The sequence below is a fragment of the Anarhichas minor genome, unplaced genomic scaffold (assembly GCF_050575085.1).
Source record: "Anarhichas minor isolate MPS153535 unplaced genomic scaffold, ASM5057508v1 ptg000007l, whole genome shotgun sequence".
NCBI classification, from domain to species: Eukaryota; Metazoa; Chordata; class Actinopteri; order Perciformes; family Anarhichadidae; genus Anarhichas; species Anarhichas minor.
The window spans coordinates 6,345,616-6,361,601 of record NW_027466453.1 but is presented as its reverse complement, the minus strand read 5'-3'; the positions used below and the strand labels follow the sequence as shown (position 1 = coordinate 6,361,601).

At 42.2% G+C, this 15,986-nt stretch overlaps 2 protein-coding genes and 1 long non-coding RNA gene across 5 annotated transcripts in view; 1 reads left to right on the top strand and 2 right to left on the bottom strand.

The window, feature by feature from the left end:
• Window positions 1-3,799: 3,799 nt before the first annotated feature.
• On the bottom strand, window positions 3,800-9,879 carry ddx5 (DEAD (Asp-Glu-Ala-Asp) box helicase 5). 2 transcript variants are annotated; one of them, XM_076083799.1, is made up of 13 exons: window positions 9,721-9,878; window positions 8,811-9,000; window positions 8,582-8,678; window positions 8,371-8,504; window positions 7,796-7,861; window positions 7,220-7,361; window positions 6,978-7,138; window positions 6,698-6,870; window positions 6,475-6,585; window positions 6,296-6,357; window positions 6,135-6,194; window positions 4,592-4,813; window positions 3,800-4,355 (listed from the first exon to the last, which is right to left on the bottom strand). In XM_076083799.1, exons 1-13 carry the CDS (start codon window positions 9,765-9,767, stop codon window positions 3,934-3,936), a joined length of 1,887 nt encoding a protein of 628 aa, XP_075939914.1. In that variant the 5' UTR covers window positions 9,768-9,878; the 3' UTR covers window positions 3,800-3,933. The 2 variants fall into 2 exon arrangements, with proteins under 2 accessions (XP_075939914.1, XP_075939923.1); XM_076083808.1 differs by having other exon boundaries at window positions 4,188-4,355; window positions 4,579-4,813; window positions 9,721-9,879.
• On the top strand, window positions 9,176-12,182 carry LOC142941781 (uncharacterized). Its single transcript, XR_012951539.1, has 3 exons — window positions 9,176-9,259; window positions 10,251-10,332; window positions 10,982-12,182. It is a non-coding gene; the product is annotated as an uncharacterized LOC142941781 (long non-coding RNA).
• A 681-nt stretch (window positions 12,183-12,863) lies between these two features.
• smurf2 (SMAD specific E3 ubiquitin protein ligase 2) overlaps window positions 12,864-15,986 on the bottom strand; it is a 43,837-nt gene continuing 40,714 nt past the window's right edge. For both annotated transcript variants that reach the window (XM_076083779.1, XM_076083787.1), the window contains exon 20: window positions 12,864-15,531. In XM_076083779.1, coding sequence (XP_075939894.1) covers window positions 15,432-15,531 — 100 coding nt within the window. In that variant the 3' untranslated portion in view covers window positions 12,864-15,431. The remainder of the gene's footprint in view (window positions 15,532-15,986) is intronic.

The window sequence follows — 15,986 nt, the reverse complement described above, 5'->3', positions numbered from 1 at the left end:
ACATATGAGAGAGACGCAAGGGAACTGCAAACAGTCACAAAATAATTACGAAAGGGGCAAAAAGACATGATGCAAAGAGAGAAAGTGGACTTGTCTTTATATAGCGCCTTTATATTACTTTAAATTACTCTATATACTACACGTCAACACCCACCCATTCACTGCTCATCAGGATCTAATTCTAATGCTCTTTCAAAGCGCAGCCTTAGGGTCTCAGTGTCTTATCCAAGGTCAATCAACATGAGGACGGGAGGATCCGGTCTCCCAACTAACCCCAGCTGCAATTAATGGACGACCTGCTCTACCTCTGAGCCACAGCCGGCCAGAGAGAGATACAATGAGACACAAAACCACAAATCCAGAAGTTCAGAAATAGGAAATAATGGCTAGTTCATATTTAAGAAGTCCAGGCCAGGCCTCGTATGTTGAGGAGGTGTGGAGGGGTTGGACACAATAACATGAACACCTGTGCAATAAAATCTCTCTCTCTCTCTCTCGCTAATAAATAAAACTAAAACGACAATAGTCGATTCAACACTTGTGTTACTTTATAAGCTTCATAACTGTGGCTTCATAAGGGTTTGATCATATGGTACAGGTGTTCATGTTATTGTGTTCAACCCTGCAATTCAATTGAGCACAACCCACCTGTTTAAATTTCACATTGTGCAATCCATCCGAGATAAGCGCGGCTTGAACCCACTCAGATCAAATTTACATACAGTGAATCATGAATGTGTCACTTTGGCTCCTTTATTTCACTAAGAAATTAGTCCCCCCCCCCCCCCCTCCATGAAAACAGATTAAATAAGTACAAGCTCAACGTGTTTTTTTTTTTTTTTTTTAAATGGTCACGTCAACAGCAGGGTGTGGCTGTCACATATCTGGATGCGAAAAAGCAATTGACACACGAAAGAAAGAACACTTCAGTATTCACACAGAGAGCGTTCCACACAAGGCCTCGGTTCTGTAAATATGCAGAGAGCAATTTAGATGAGCCGCACCCACAGCACTCCTGAATAGCAGAAACTGTTCACCGACAGATCTAATCAGCAGGCGCTGACCTGTGAACTGGTTTCAGTCCTTGATAATGTAAGTGTTAAAGGTGGAGCAGCAGCTCTACTGTGACATCAAATACATGACTACCAGGGGCCCAGGTCGCCTCAACACATAGCCTCTAGTTACCGTTATGTACATCAGATTATTTTGATGCTGATCCCGATAAGAGTCCTTTAATCTGAGTTGATGAGACTTTTCCAAAAAGCTCCAGTTTTGAAACTGGAATTTGCTAAAATGCATATTGACAAGTCACAAAGCTTCTGGGAGAATGTCCTTTGGACAGATGAGACAAAACTGGAGCTTTTTGGCAAGTCTCATCAGCTCTATGTTCACAGACATGAAGCATACAGAGAACAGAACACTGTACCTACTGTGAAACATGGAGGCTCGGTTGTGTTCTGGGGCTGCTTTGCTGCATCTGGCACAGGGTGTCTTGAATCTGTGCAGGGTACAATGAAATCTCAAGACCATCGAGGCATTCTGGAGCGAAATGTGCTGCCCAGTGTCAGAAAGCTTGGTCTCAGTCACAGGTCACAGGTCCTCCAACAGGATAATGACCCAAAACACAGCTAAACACACCCAAGAATGAATAAGAGCAAAACATTGGACTATTGTGAAGTGGCCTTCTCTGAGCCCTGATCTAAATCCTATTGAACATCTGTGCAAGGAGCTGAAACATGCAGTCTGGAGGAGGCACCCTTCAAACCTGAGACCGCTGGAGCAGTTTGCTCACGATGAGTGGGCCAATATACCTGTCGACAGGTGCAGAAGTCTCACTGGGAGTTACAGAAATCGCTTGATTGCAGTGATTGCCTCAAAAGGTTGTGCAACAAAATATTAAGTTAAGGGTACCATCATTTTGGTCCAGGCCATTTTCATTAGTTTGTTTTATAAAATGATTCTGTTGAACCACAATTCAAAAGCAATGTCTGATTTTCATTAGTTCATTTTCAGTACATTTGTATTTACTATTACTTTTGTCAGTTTCAAGTTATTTCAGTGACCATTGTGGGTTTTTCTTTCTTTAACGGAAGGGTACCAACTATTTTGTCCACGTGTGCATCTGTGCTTTGAAAATAGAACCTGCATCACTGGTTTCCTTATAAAGTTTCATAAAGTTGGTGTCCTCTACTTTGTACACAACATGGGGGTCAGAACCAGGGGTGGAGGTTAGGATTAACACTGCTCCAATGTATGTACGTAAAACTGTTTTTAAGAATTTTGTTCTTTTTTTATTAACACATTTAATCCCGATTTTTTTCCCAGACATGAAAATGTGCAAATCACGTCTCATTAGTTACCCTTTCAAATAATAATAAAGTAAAAACGAATCTGTATTTTTCATGGAAAAGTAGGTATGAAATAGTGTTTTATGTTCGGTCACATATTTTTCCTATGCAGTCATCAGAATTCTTATCTATACCCCAGCCCAGTAGTTACATACATATATTTACTGGTACACACACACTTGCTTGTAAACCCCAGGGATGGTTTTACATTCAAATCCCAGTAGATAAGCAGTTTCTGAATTACTCAAACTAGCCGGTCTGGCACTCCTCCACAGTTTGACTGAAAGTGAAACTAAAAGACAGACTAGAGTAGAAAGATGAGTAGAACAAGAGCTTTGTACGATGTTAACGGTGTATAGAGTTACCCCGCTGGTCACTGTTGCCGTCAACATGTTTACTCATTCTATGACAACTCTTAAAGTTGAGAAATTGCAAATGCATATAGATCAATACTAGACACATTAAAAATGTGTACCAACAAATATTGATCCCACGTTTATCTTATACTTTAATAACCTTTAGTTCTGGAGCGTTGATGCAGCCAGGAAATACACAACTCTAGTCATGTGACCAACACTGCACATATTTCATTAAGACAGTTTACTATGCATCGATACATCTTTAAGTTACATTTAAGATAAAAGTGTTAAAACAAATGTAATACCGTTTGCTCCAAGTTTGCAAAATAAAAATAAAAACCGACAAAACTAGTTTAAGGGCCTGTCTTCATCTCTGCATGAACAATATAATGGAGTTTCAAGTCACAGCTCTGCCCTGTGGCATTGGGCTAATTTCCCAATACAGCCGTGCCCAGTAATATAGCCAGCTTCTCAGTGTGTATCCTTTAAGACCAAAATCAGTTGGTTTAGATAATATCGAAACAGGTTGTGAGGATCATATCATCCAAAGGCTATTAGTGCTGCAAAGATGCCATCCTTACCAGTGAGGGAGAGGCACGAGTGTGACGGAGACAACTGGTTACCAATCCTTCTGCTGCTGGGACACAACTTAACGTCTGAGGGAGGAAGTGATTTATATAAACTACCAATTTCCATTTTTGCAACACCTAAACACTGTCAGCTGCTACGGATTTTAAAATTATATACTGTAAACATCAAACAGGTACCATACTGACTACTACACACTACCGTGGTCTATTTGAGAAACCCGACACCTGCTGGACAGAAATGGTATTACCAATGTGTTAATATTTTCCTTCAGAGATGAGAAGGCTCAAAGAATAAAGACAAGCAAATTAATTTTAAGTTTTATTTGAAAGATCATGCAGTGCACTTCCAATTAGGAACCAACATCACTTTCAAGGATACACATGAAAAACCAATACATTTGTAATTACCTAGTACAAAACATAACTAAACATTACTGAGGGAATGTAACAAATTAAATAGTAATAGAAAAAAAAAAAACTGCAACAGTATGGTTGCACTGCAGATCTTTAAAAGGCTTGATAGAGGCTGAAGTTGTTTGTAACCCTGTTGTGTAAATACAAAAAAAACCTTTAATAAGTGTAGAACTCAACAAGACAAAAAAGCAATAAATTACTTCTTTCAAGTGTATGGTGCGGTTACTGAGAGAACTGAGGAGGCATGGGGTACGGCACCAGTGGTGGAGGATGCTGCTGAGGAGGAGCCTGTGCCTGGGGGAAGGGGAATGGGGGGTGAGTCGCACCAGTCTGTGCGCCACCCTTAGGGACAGCAAACTGTTGGGCCTGGAAATTCTGGCCTGCAAAGGCTGCAGTTTGGTTGTTAAAGTTGGACTGTCCATTACCATTGTAGCTGCCTCCAGTGAAGCCGTTGCCGGCATCGCTGCTGGTGTTGCCACCCCCATAGCCTCCATTCTGCGTATTTGTGCCAAAGGTTTTATTTGGTCCGTTGTCAAAACCTCTACCATTATCCCGGTCCCTAAAACTGCCGAAATCACGCCTTCCAGAATACCTATCCCGACGGTCATCTCTGAAGTCACCACCTCTGCCTCCCCTTGAACGACCTGGAAAACAAATGGAAAATAGACAACTTAAAAAAAAAAAAAAAAAAAAAAAAAGAGACTTACAGCTATCGTATTCTTTGTAAACAGAAAGTTAAAGCAAAAATAGTTTTGAGATACAGAAGTTTATATTGGAAAATCTATCAAGTTCTCAGAAAAAAGCAGCAGAAAAAAAGGCAGCAGAAAAGGAGTGGCTGCAATTCACAGCACAGTTTCTGTATCTCACCAATTAGATTTACCTCCTCTGTCTTCCGCCATTTGGAGGAGCTTGGGGTTGATCGCCTGGTTGGCCTCGCGGAGCACAGAGATGAGGTCAGTGGCCTGCCTCATGTTGTTTGGAGTGAAGAAGGTGTAAGCCGTGCCTGTCTTTTGGCTACGAGCTGTTCTGCCAATGCGGTGGATATAGTCCTCAGAGTTGTTGGGGTAGTCAAAGTTGATGACAAATTTCACATCTTCAACATCTGTAAGATTGTGTTGCGGTGTGGCATAAAGGAAAAGCAGGACAGCACACAAAGACGTGCGCCAGTGCCACCACAACAACCAGATCAAAAACAAAAAAGGCCATGTTAGTGCTGTCATGAGGTACAAATGGTTGGAAAATCCACAAAGACTAGCATTAGTCAGAACTAGAGGCAAACATTTACTGCCCGGGGAGACTACGGTGGGAAAAGATAACCGATGCACACTCCATTGGCTTCCAATCCAGTGGGATAAAATAAAACCCGCCCCTCTTCAACCACTGACAAACCACCCTCAGAAAGAAGGGATCAGAAGTCTTACCATTCTCTGGAGTATGCATTCACTAGTCCATTCCCATTGCAGCACACGCCCCACATATTTTCAAATGACCCACAGGTGTCGCTATACAGTAGCTGCTATGCACACTACTGCCTCCTAGTGTGCTTGAACTAGTATTTAAAAGTCTTTGTCACACGCTCACGGGATGCTCGCTATAAAGCTCACACTGGAGTGTCTCTTGCTAAGAAGAAACTGTAGATCTGAACCAATTTGCAGAATGTCTACATTGTACATCCCCACTCTCGGCATGGCAAGACTTTTCCAGACCCAGTGTTCACGTGACCATAATGTCTCTCGTTGGCAGGTCTCGACATGACTTTGAAACGCAGGCGAGGGAGGAGTGTGAGCTTGGATTTTGCCCGAGTGTCCAACTAGCATGTCCCACTGTCACCAAAAGCGCCAGTAGTCATTACAGAGGTGATGGTATGATCGGTCTGACAGACTGCTCCTCCGACAGAAGTTTAGAAACTGCGACGTCAACGCCACCCATGCTTTACAACGAGTCTACGCAACAGAAAGCACCTTCCAAATGGCTCAAATAGCTTGCAGTGCCCGAACATACATGCAAGACAATAGGAGACAGTGTAGCTGGGCTTTGAGCTGGGACAGTTACAGAGCCTGGGTGTGTGTGAAGCAGTCGAAACCATTGCCAGGGAACAGACGAGCGTGTGGGGGAGGAACTGTGGCCAGCCCTCAACTCGCCCCCCCTTTTTGGACAGGCCAGCGCGTTATGCTGCACTTGGGCCTGGTCACCTCTGTATATCTGCACAACTGGGAGACCCGTGCCTCGCCAGTCAGGACACCTCCAAGAATCCTCCTTCCCCCTCTGGGGACCTGGGCTTGTCATGCCAAGGCCTTGCCATACAGACTGCTCCTTCAGGTCAGGGGAGAAACTCAGAAAGAAGCAGAAGAGTTAAAGAAAGCAAATACACTTTCTTTTAGAAATACATTAAGAGTACAAAACTGTTCAGGGAGGGTACTGACCTAGACCTCTAGAGGCAACATCTGTAGCAATGAGAATTGGAGCCTTTCCATATTTGAACTCTGAAAAAAGAATAAAAATCAAGACGTGATTAAAACATTACCTGAAAGTTGTACATGGCTGATCATGATTAACGAGTGATTTATTGGGGATGCAAGCTTACCATTGAGAACCCAGTCTCTTTCCTGCTGGCTTTTATCTCCATGGATTCCCATAGCTGGCCACCTAACAGGATTAAAGGATTTACCGTTAATCAACGCCCACACAAGAACTTCAGAACTGTAAGGGCAGTACAACAAAAGCCGTCAAGGAGTGACTCAGTATTTTCATTTTAACACTCACCCATCCCTTCTCATCCTCCTGGTGAGATCATCACAGCGCCTCTTTGTCTCTACAAAGATGATGGTCTTGTTCTCCTTCTCGCTCATGATTTCCTCAAGCAGACGAATGAGTCTAAAAAGAAAAGATAATCACCGTCAAAAAATGTTTGTAAATTCTGTCAAGAATGCACAACTTTCACCTGAAGCCATTATGAAAACATCTGCTTCAACAAGACATTACTCACTTGTTTTCCTTCTCTCCATCATTACAGACATCCACAATTTGCAGGATGTTGTGGTTGGCACTGAGCTGCAGGGCCCCAACATTGATCTGGACGTACTCCTTCAGGAAGTCCTCTGCCAGCTGACGAACCTCCTTGGGCCAAGTGGCACTCCACATCAGAGTCTGGCGGTCAGGCTACAAAAATAGAATCAGTTAGCAACACATTACCTTCAAGTACCACACATCTAGCCTGGCATTCAACTTCTGCGTTTACATTTACAGCCCATCAAAGTAAAACTTACTCTGATTTGGTCAACAATTTTCCGGATCTGAGGTTCAAATCCCATGTCAAGCATTCTGTCGGCCTCATCCAGCACAAGATAAGTGCATCTACGGAGGTTTGTTTTACTTGACTCGAGGAAGTCGATGAGCCTCCCTGGAGTGGCGATGCAGATCTCCACACCTACAACGATTAAGAGATTATTTATGAGAACTCAACTCACATAACATATTTTCAAAATGTATTACAAATTAGTTACAATACCTCTTTCCAGGTCACGGATCTGGGGTCCCTTGGGTGCTCCTCCGTAGATACAGGTGGACTTCAGGCGAGAAGCTCTGCCATACTCTGCAGCCACCTGTTGCACCTGCTGTGCCAGCTCACGGGTCGGGGCCAACACCAAGCACTGTCGAGAGGGAAAATATAACTTTTCAGCACATGCAAGGCAACAGACAGCTACACGTTTCATTCAGTTCCCAGAATTGAAATAAAGAACGTCAGGATGTAACTCGTCACATGGTTCACCTATTTCTAATAAAATGTGTTTCAATGAATTGAAAAGGTTTATTATTTGTTTTTCACTGAAGGATGGAAATAAACAGGAAACCAGGAAGAGATTCTGAAGATTGTTTTATTCAAGAGTTGTCTCATCACTGATTGAGATTAGTCAGCCACAGTATCGCTGCCATCTCACCCACAGTGATGACGCAATATGCCCTTCTACGACAACTCACCGAGTCATTGAGCAGACAAAGCAAGTGCTTTTTTGAAGGGGGGATCATGTATTTTCTATCAGATAAAATGCCTGAAAACAGGTGAGCCGTTGCAGTGACTACTTACGATGGGGCCGTCTCCACGTTCCAGGAACGGCTGGTGGTTAATGTGCACAATTGCAGGCAGCAAATACTGCAGGAAAAGACACAACAGTCACTTCAATGAGCTAGACAAATGTTGAAACTGGCGAAGCGATGATGAATTGAAGCCAGCCATCTTATTGAGTTATTTATAGTCACTTTATCATAAACATTTAAACCAGCAGTGTTAGTTTTTTTTTTTTCCACTGAAGGATGGAAGTAGAACACAAACAGAAGAGGAAATAAACGAGAAACCGGAAAGTGTTTCTGAAGATTGTTGTATTCATGTCTCATCACTGATTGAGATTAGTCAGCCACAGTATCGCTGCCATCTCACCCACAGTGATGAGGTAATATGCCCTTCTACGACAACTCCCCGAGTCACTGAGCTGACAAAGAAAGTGCTTTTTTGAAGGGGGAGCACACCAACTATTCCTTAAGCATGTTTCAATTGTAAAAGATAAAAGTATATGCACCGTTTTATATATGAGCCACGGGTCAGTAGAGATAAATGCAGTATTTTATTTTCAGAACAAATTTGAGAGAGAACATTTAACTTACGGAAAGCGTCTTGCCAGAGCCAGTCTGTGCAATGCCGACCATATCTTTGCCACTGAGGGCCAGGGGCCAGCCTTGAGCCTGGATGGGTGTTGGTTCACTCCAGTTTAGTTTATTAATCACATCCATCACATACGCTGAAGGAAAGACAAACAATTAACAGAGATGCACTATACCTTCTGTGATACATTTCACCAATTTATTTTTAACTTACATGGAAAGGCGGCCTCGTGGAACTTGGCAATAGGATTTGGGCATTCTCGTCCCTTAAATGTAATTACTTTGGCCCTTCTGTATGCTTCGACGTCTTGCTGCAAGATAAGAATGAATGAAGAGTTCAGTGGCCATAACCGATTGCATAACCCTGCCACGTGCAGGAGGGAGCTCGTTTCAAGCATGTTACCTAACATATCATGGACCATGCCGACTGTCGCGTTACATACCGGAGACCTCCGGGCAACATCGGGATGCTGTTGGTAGAAGTTTTTCTCAAACTTTGGTAGCTCGTCCATGTTCCATTGTTTCTTCCGCAGTCGTTCACCGGGATTGCCGAACTTTCCTCCCCCTCCTCCTCCTCCACCGCCGCCGCCACGGTTCCCTCCAAAGCGAGGAGGACCACCGCTGCCGCCATAGCTGCAATTAAATCAACAGTTAGGTCGTGGTTTAAAAAAAAGACTGGGCACACTCATGTCCTGTGCGGTGGCCAACCGCAATATTCAACAATAATAAGTCCATCTTAACTGCGTCATTCTGTGAAAATACATTACGTTAGCTGCCATATACTTTCCAACCAGTAGAGGAACAATGGAAAATAGCCGGCATTTTGTATCCGCATTCATGCCGCCACATGGCGAAAAGCCGACAAGCCGGCTGGAGCAGCACATTGACTTATGTAAGCAAACGAGTGAATATCATTAACAACGTGGCTGCGTTATAGAGGACATGTTTTACAAAAGCAGTCAGATTATATTCACAGCCTGTATTGAGTAAAGGAGTTGCATGTGGCAGTTGAATGTAAGGCCGAGTTACGGTTAGGCTAACGTTAGCCTAAAGCTAACGAAAAGCCGCTGTGCGGGGGCACGAGGCCAAACTAGGCCTCGAGCCAAAGACAACGGGCCCGTTAAACATCCGGGGCCTTGTGCGGTTTAAAGAAAAGGACAGACAACCAACTGCTTTTCAAAATGATAGGATTTCGGTTAAGAAACAAACAAAAATACCAATATTCAGTCATAGTATTCTAAAATAAAACGCTATTTCACCCATCGGTTAATTTTTCTTGGTAGAGTCTTGTCAGCCATTTCTACGAATCACACGAGGAAGAAGCTCGTCTAAAACATAATTAATGATACTCACCCTCTATCTCTATCCCTGCCGCGGTCTCTGTCGGAATATCCAGGCATTCTGTAAACACGTTTTATAAATAAAAAAGATAAATACCCTTCTCTGTGGTTTAACCACCGACTAAAACCTCGACCGGCAGTGGTGCTGAATGCCGGTAATGTAAAAATTAGACCCGGTATATATGGCAAGAGGAAGTCCCACTTCCGATGTATTCATCCGCCAGACGGTTTACTTCAGTTTCTGCCGACTGGAAACATAGACCCATTGCTGACCGGTGAAACCATACTTTAAGTTCACTATAACTTTTATCAAGAATAGTATATATGGATCCCCTAACCCTCCACTGAATATATTATACAAGTTATATTAGAGCACAGAGAAAAACACAAGTGAGGTATTCTCAAATTACATCACCACTTACGTAACGTTAGAGCCTATCCAAAATAAGTCTCTAACGTTACATAAACGATATATGTAATGTTTTGCACTTTCTCTTACATTTATATTGTTTCACGTTTTTTTTCTTTTGATACAAATTTCAGTAACTGTTGGCGGAGTCAAGCGGAAGGATATGTACGAAACAAGAGACTGGTAATCCGGCTCGGACAACGCTCTGACGTTACGGTAAATGACGTCATCAGGACCAACCCAAACATGAAAAAGGCTACTTTTTTCTTTTTTGTATTTTTCTTTTAGTTAGACCCGAGTAATGAAGTTCACCTAACTTCTGTTGGAATAAGTATATAAGCAAATGTTAAGAAGTTAATATATGCCTAGATTAAAGATACAAAATGGGATTCTGATGTTCAAAGTGTGGGGAAAAAAACAGAAAGCAGTTTTCTTCCAGAGGAAAATGAACAGAAGTCAACCAGGCTGCCTCTAAACTCAATGGTGGACCAAAAAGACTACACTTTCAGTGAGAGTGACGTTTACTCACTAACTAAATTCTTAAAAAACTATTTTTTTCTTACATTATTGCGGTACTACAACATGAACATATCTACAGTGGGTACGGAAAGTATTCAGACCCCTCTAAATTGTTCACTCTTTGTTTCATTGCAGCCATTTGCTAAAATCAAAAAAGATCATTTTATTTCTCATCAATGTACACTCAGCACCCCATCTTGACAGAAAAAAACAGAAATGTAGAAATGTTTGCAAATTTATTAAAAAAGAAAAACTGAAATATCACATGGTCATAAGTATTCAGACCCTTTGCTGTGACACTCATATTTAACTCACATGCTGTCCATTTCTTCTGATCCTCCTTTAGATGGTTCTACTCCTTCATTGGAGTCCAGCTGTGTTTAATTAAACTGATTGGACTTGATTAGGAAAGGCACACACCTGTCTATATAAGACCTTACAGCTCACAGTGCATGTCAGAGCAAATGAGAATCATGAGGTCGAAGGAACTGCCCAAGGAGCTCAGAGACAGAATTGTGGCAAGGCACAGATCTGGCCAAGGTTACAAAAGAATTTCTGCAGCACTTAAGGTTCCTAAGAGCACAGTGGCCTCCATAATCCTTAAATGGAAGAAGTTTGGGACGACCAGAACTCTTCCTAGACCTGGCCGTCCAGCCAAACTGAGCAATCGTGGAAGAAGAGCCTTGGTGAGAGAGGTAAAGAAGAACCCAAAGATCACTGTGGCTGAGCTCCAGAGATGCAGTAGGGAGATGGGAGAAAGTTCCACAAAGTCAACTATCACTGCAGCCCTCCACCAGTCGGGGCTTTATGGCAGAGTGGCCCGACGGAAGCCTCTCCTCAGTGCAAGACATATGAAAGCCCGCATAGAGTTTACCAAAAAACACATGAAGGACTCCCAGACTATGAGAAATAAGATTCTCTGGTCTGATGAGACCAAGATTAAACTTTTTGGCGTTAATTCTAAGCGGTATGTGTGGAGAAAACCAGGCACTGCTCATCACCTGCCCAATACAATCCCAACAGTGAAACATGGTGGTGGCAGCATCATGCTATGGGGGTGTTTTTCAGCTGCAGGGACAGGACGACTGGTTGCAATTGAAGGAAAGATGAATGCGGCCAAGTACAGAGATATCCTGGAAGAAAACTTCTTCCAGAGTGCTCTGGACCTCAGACTGGGCCGAAGGTTCACCTTCCAACAAGACAATGACCCTAAGCACACAGCTAAAATAACAAAGGAGTGACTTCAGAACAACTCTGTGACCATTCTTGACTGGCCCAGCCAGAGCCCTGACCTAAACCCAATTGAGCATCTCTGGAGAGACCTGAAAATGGATGTTCACCATCCAACCTGATGGAACTGGAGAGGATCTGCAAGGAAGAATGGCAGAGGATCCCCAAATCCAGGTGTGAAAAACTTGTTGCATCATTCCCAAGAAGACTCATGGCTGTACTAGCTCAAAAGAGTGCTTCTACTCAATACTGAGCAAAGGGTCTGAATACTTATGACCATGTGATATTTCAGTTTTTCTTTTTTAATAAATTTGCAAAACTTTCTACATTTCTGTTTTTTTCTGTCAAGATGGGATGCTGAGTGTACATTAATGAGAAATAAAATGAACTTTTTTGATTTTAGCAAATGGCTGCAATGAAACAGTGAAAAATTTAAAGGGGTGTGAATACTTTCCGTACCCACTGTATATATCTATACAGATATATACACATACTGTATATAAGAACGTGTATCAATTCTCTACGAGTGGCTTATATGCAAGAAAAAATAGTGTATTTTGTATGTACTACATGTATGTACATATTTGACATACTTATTCCTTATACTAGTGATTACACATGGTACCATCAAAATATGAACCACTATTACCCTGATGAAGTCACTTTCTGTCCTTCCAGTCTGTGTAGACGGACTGTTTTCAAGAACACAAACTGTACTTGACACCTTATTTTCCAACATCTTCATCCATTGTCCTTTTACCCCCTTTCCCTGCCCCCTCCTAAGAGCCATCTGCCAGATGTGTTAATCCAGAGTGGTATCAGTGAGGACACAGTAGGTGGTCAGAGACGAGGGACATTCAGATGTAAAGAAAGAGTATTTGCATCTCCCCCCCCCCCACCCACTTGATAGTTACTCTCAGTACAATACAGTACTCACATGCCCCTGATACATTGATCTAATCTGAATAATTGCTGGACCAAAGGACTTGTTGAAGCACTAAAAGAAAAAGAAGCTTTTATGACATTTGAAACAGCCAATCAAAGAGGTGCAAAAGCACAGGACATATATTTGTACAAGGCCTTACATTGTTAGACAAAGGCAAGTTTAATTAGAACTAATTACACACAAAAATAAAATACTCTACAAAATGATAGTGTTAACATACATCAAATTGCATCAGTCAGCTATGAGAGATATAGTCCTGCTAGTGGATCATGCGATTAAAACAAAAACAAAACAAGAGCAGCATCTCTCAACTGTCACTAGTTTAACAACAAGTTGTTTGATGAGCGGCGGCTACGGGGCGATGCTGAGCGGTGTAGTGTAGGAACAGACAGTAGGGCCATCAGCTTGTGCACTGGACTTAAAAGGCGAATGAATATCTGCTTTAAAAAATAAAAAAAAGTAACCGTTAAATACACATGGCAACCTCATTCTGTTCATGTGCAATTCCTCTTTTCATTTTTCCCACTTAAGTTAAAGATAAATTACAGGTCGTCTGATCCACATACATGAACAATATCTTTTGCATACACTTGTCCACATACAAAAGAAATGACAATGAACAGTTTCTTTTTTTCTTTCCTTTAAGTGTATGCAAATGTCAAAGAACAGTCCACGGTCATATAGATTGCTAGACAGGCAGCATTTTTTTTTTTTTTGAAATCATTCAAGAATTTCATTTGTAAATCGTAGAAAACAACCCCCTCCCCCCCCTCTCTAAATAGAAACATCACTGATGGGACTGTGTAGCAGGCCTAAACAGGATCCATCTCATTCAGAAAAGCACACATGGACTCATGCACCGGTTACTGTGTGTTAATGGTCGGCTGTGGGCAAAAAACAATTTAAAACGACGAGACTTTTTTTTTTTTTTTTAACATTCAGGAAAGACAAATGGTCAGAATTAGTTCCTAGTCGGTCGTCGAATCGAAGGACATTTCAAACTGACATGCGACGTCTCCTGAGGATGTGGCCAGCTGGAGCTCTTGATTGCTTGGGAATGGTATGCGGCCACAAACGGGTGTGAGCACGAGAAGCGCAGTGTGCACTTTAAGCAGTAGTACGTCGATGAGTAAGGTTGCCAATATCAGACAAACGTTAATGCTGTTTAGCACCATATGGCGAGAAGGTAGTAGAGGTTATTTTTTCTTTTTTCCAACAACGACGACAAAGTGGAGGCAGCATGAAATAGACGACGATGGAGCTTTGGACCCTTCTGAAACAGAATGCCATTAGAAAAAGGATGGGAGGTTTCATGCTAGTGACATTAATATAGCCCAGCTACAAATGACAAAGTGTTAAAACAAAAGCTGTAACAGTCGGGGAAACATCTCACCACCACGTGTAGCTCCAGAATGAAATCAGTAGAATTTAAAGGGTTCGCTCGATATCAGCAAAGATTATTTCATTCTGAAATGATCACGGCACTCAGAGGACACTGTGTGTTGAAGGTGTGTTTGCCCTTTAAAGACGCACCTCTCCTTTTGCACAGTGTGTGAGAGGTTGTGTCGAGACATAAAACCACAGCATTCTTAAGTAAAAATCAGTCAAGCTTAGTTCGGTCTTCACAAATTGTCTTCTATAATTTAAACAGCAACACGTAACATTTAAAAGATCTTGTTTTTTTTCTGAAACAATGGATAGGGGAATATAACAGCAATAAATTATATATATTATATAGAATTGTATTGTTTCTTTTTCAATTCCCCCGCTTGTTATATAAAAATAACACATTTCAAGGTATTCATTCATGTATTCACCCATTTTTCTTCTTTTTTTTTTAAACAAAACTAGCCGTCAAACGTGTGAAATAGGTTTGTGGGAAACGAAGCGCTCCGTGTTGGGCAGCGACTCGGGGGCAGAGGTCCCCGCTGCCGTCTTTGGAGAGGGTTGTAAACAGTCGGGCTCGGGCTAATTCAGCCTCTAGTCTTTGCCTTGTCATCCGCACACATCCCTGTTTTCCAGCCTTGGGCGTTTACCAATAGCCCCAACGTGAACACTCTGAGACACCAAACAGCACGAGTCAGATTCAAAGTTTAGTGTTTTCAAGTGGTGGAGGGAACCTTTAATGACCCTGTGCTCCAGCAAACAAACCAGTCTTGTTCATGTCGTTTCAGAGTGCACGGACCGTGTGTTCTGCTTGGTAAGGTGGAGCATTGCTACATGGAATACAGTCTATCTTTTATTTTTTAAATGCTAAAATGAACTTGGATTAAAAAAAAAAAGGGAAGAGCCAGCGACTTTGCAGGTTCCACGGGTTAGTAAATAGTCTGAGTTATTAGCAGCTGAAGAGATCCTTTTCAATAATAAAAGAAGACGTGAAGGAGGGCTGGAGGGTCTCAAAAGGAAAACCAGAGTCCGGTGACATTTTCTGGTCCTCTCTGCCCACCCTCCCTTAGCTTGGGCCACATGTCCCCGGGAAGTATGGGCGTCCCCCTGGGTGAAGCAACTGTAGAAGACCCCCCCCCCCCCCCCCCCAATCTGTCGGAGTGGATTGATTTTCAGGGGGCTCGTCATGGCCAATTCATGTTGCTTCTGGTCGTTGCTTGAGCTCTGCCGGGACTCACTCTACAGCGAAGCCGCACGTCTCCTCGATGGCAGTGAGCAACTTGTCGTACAGTTTGTCGTACTGCTCGTACGGAGGAATGTCGATCCGGTTAAAACTGAAAAAAAAAAAAACGGAAAGGGAAGACGGGTTTAAAAATCATATTTTGTTCTGAATCGCTGCGCTGCTGCATAGCGCGTGACTAAAGTCAAACATAAAGAGGTTTGATAATATAGTGGAAACCGCTTATATGGATCACAAAGATTGGGACAGAATGATTCCTGTTTAAATAATCTGCTCATAGTAATCACGTAGTCTGCTTACAGTGTTCATTTGGGGTCTTTTTCATACACTCAAACTACGGTAATTCTACTTTTTTCTTAAACATTACTCCCATGATTCTATATTTTATGAATAAGTTTGTTTTTAAATTCCAATACCAGTTCAGCATTAATAGTCTAAAATGTATTTCCAGGCCTGTTAAATGTAGAAATGCACTGAAACCAGCAACAAGCTGTGGTTTAGCAGCCTATCTGCAGTACTGACGTTAAGGTATTTGTAAACGGCACAATA

Excerpts from the sequence above, each read along its gene's own strand:
- ddx5 (XM_076083799.1), bottom strand. The coding sequence starts at position 9,767 with ATGCCTGGATATTCCGACAGAGACCGCGGCAGGGATAGAGATAGAGG. Across the intron at positions 8,505-8,581 it reads CCACGAGGCCGCCTTTCCAT|CGTATGTGATGGATGTGATT; the intron begins GTAAGTTAAAAA and ends TCTTTCCTTCAG. Across the intron at positions 6,586-6,697 it reads GATGGAGAGAAGGAAAACAA|ACTCATTCGTCTGCTTGAGG; the intron begins GTGAGTAATGTC and ends TTTTCTTTTTAG.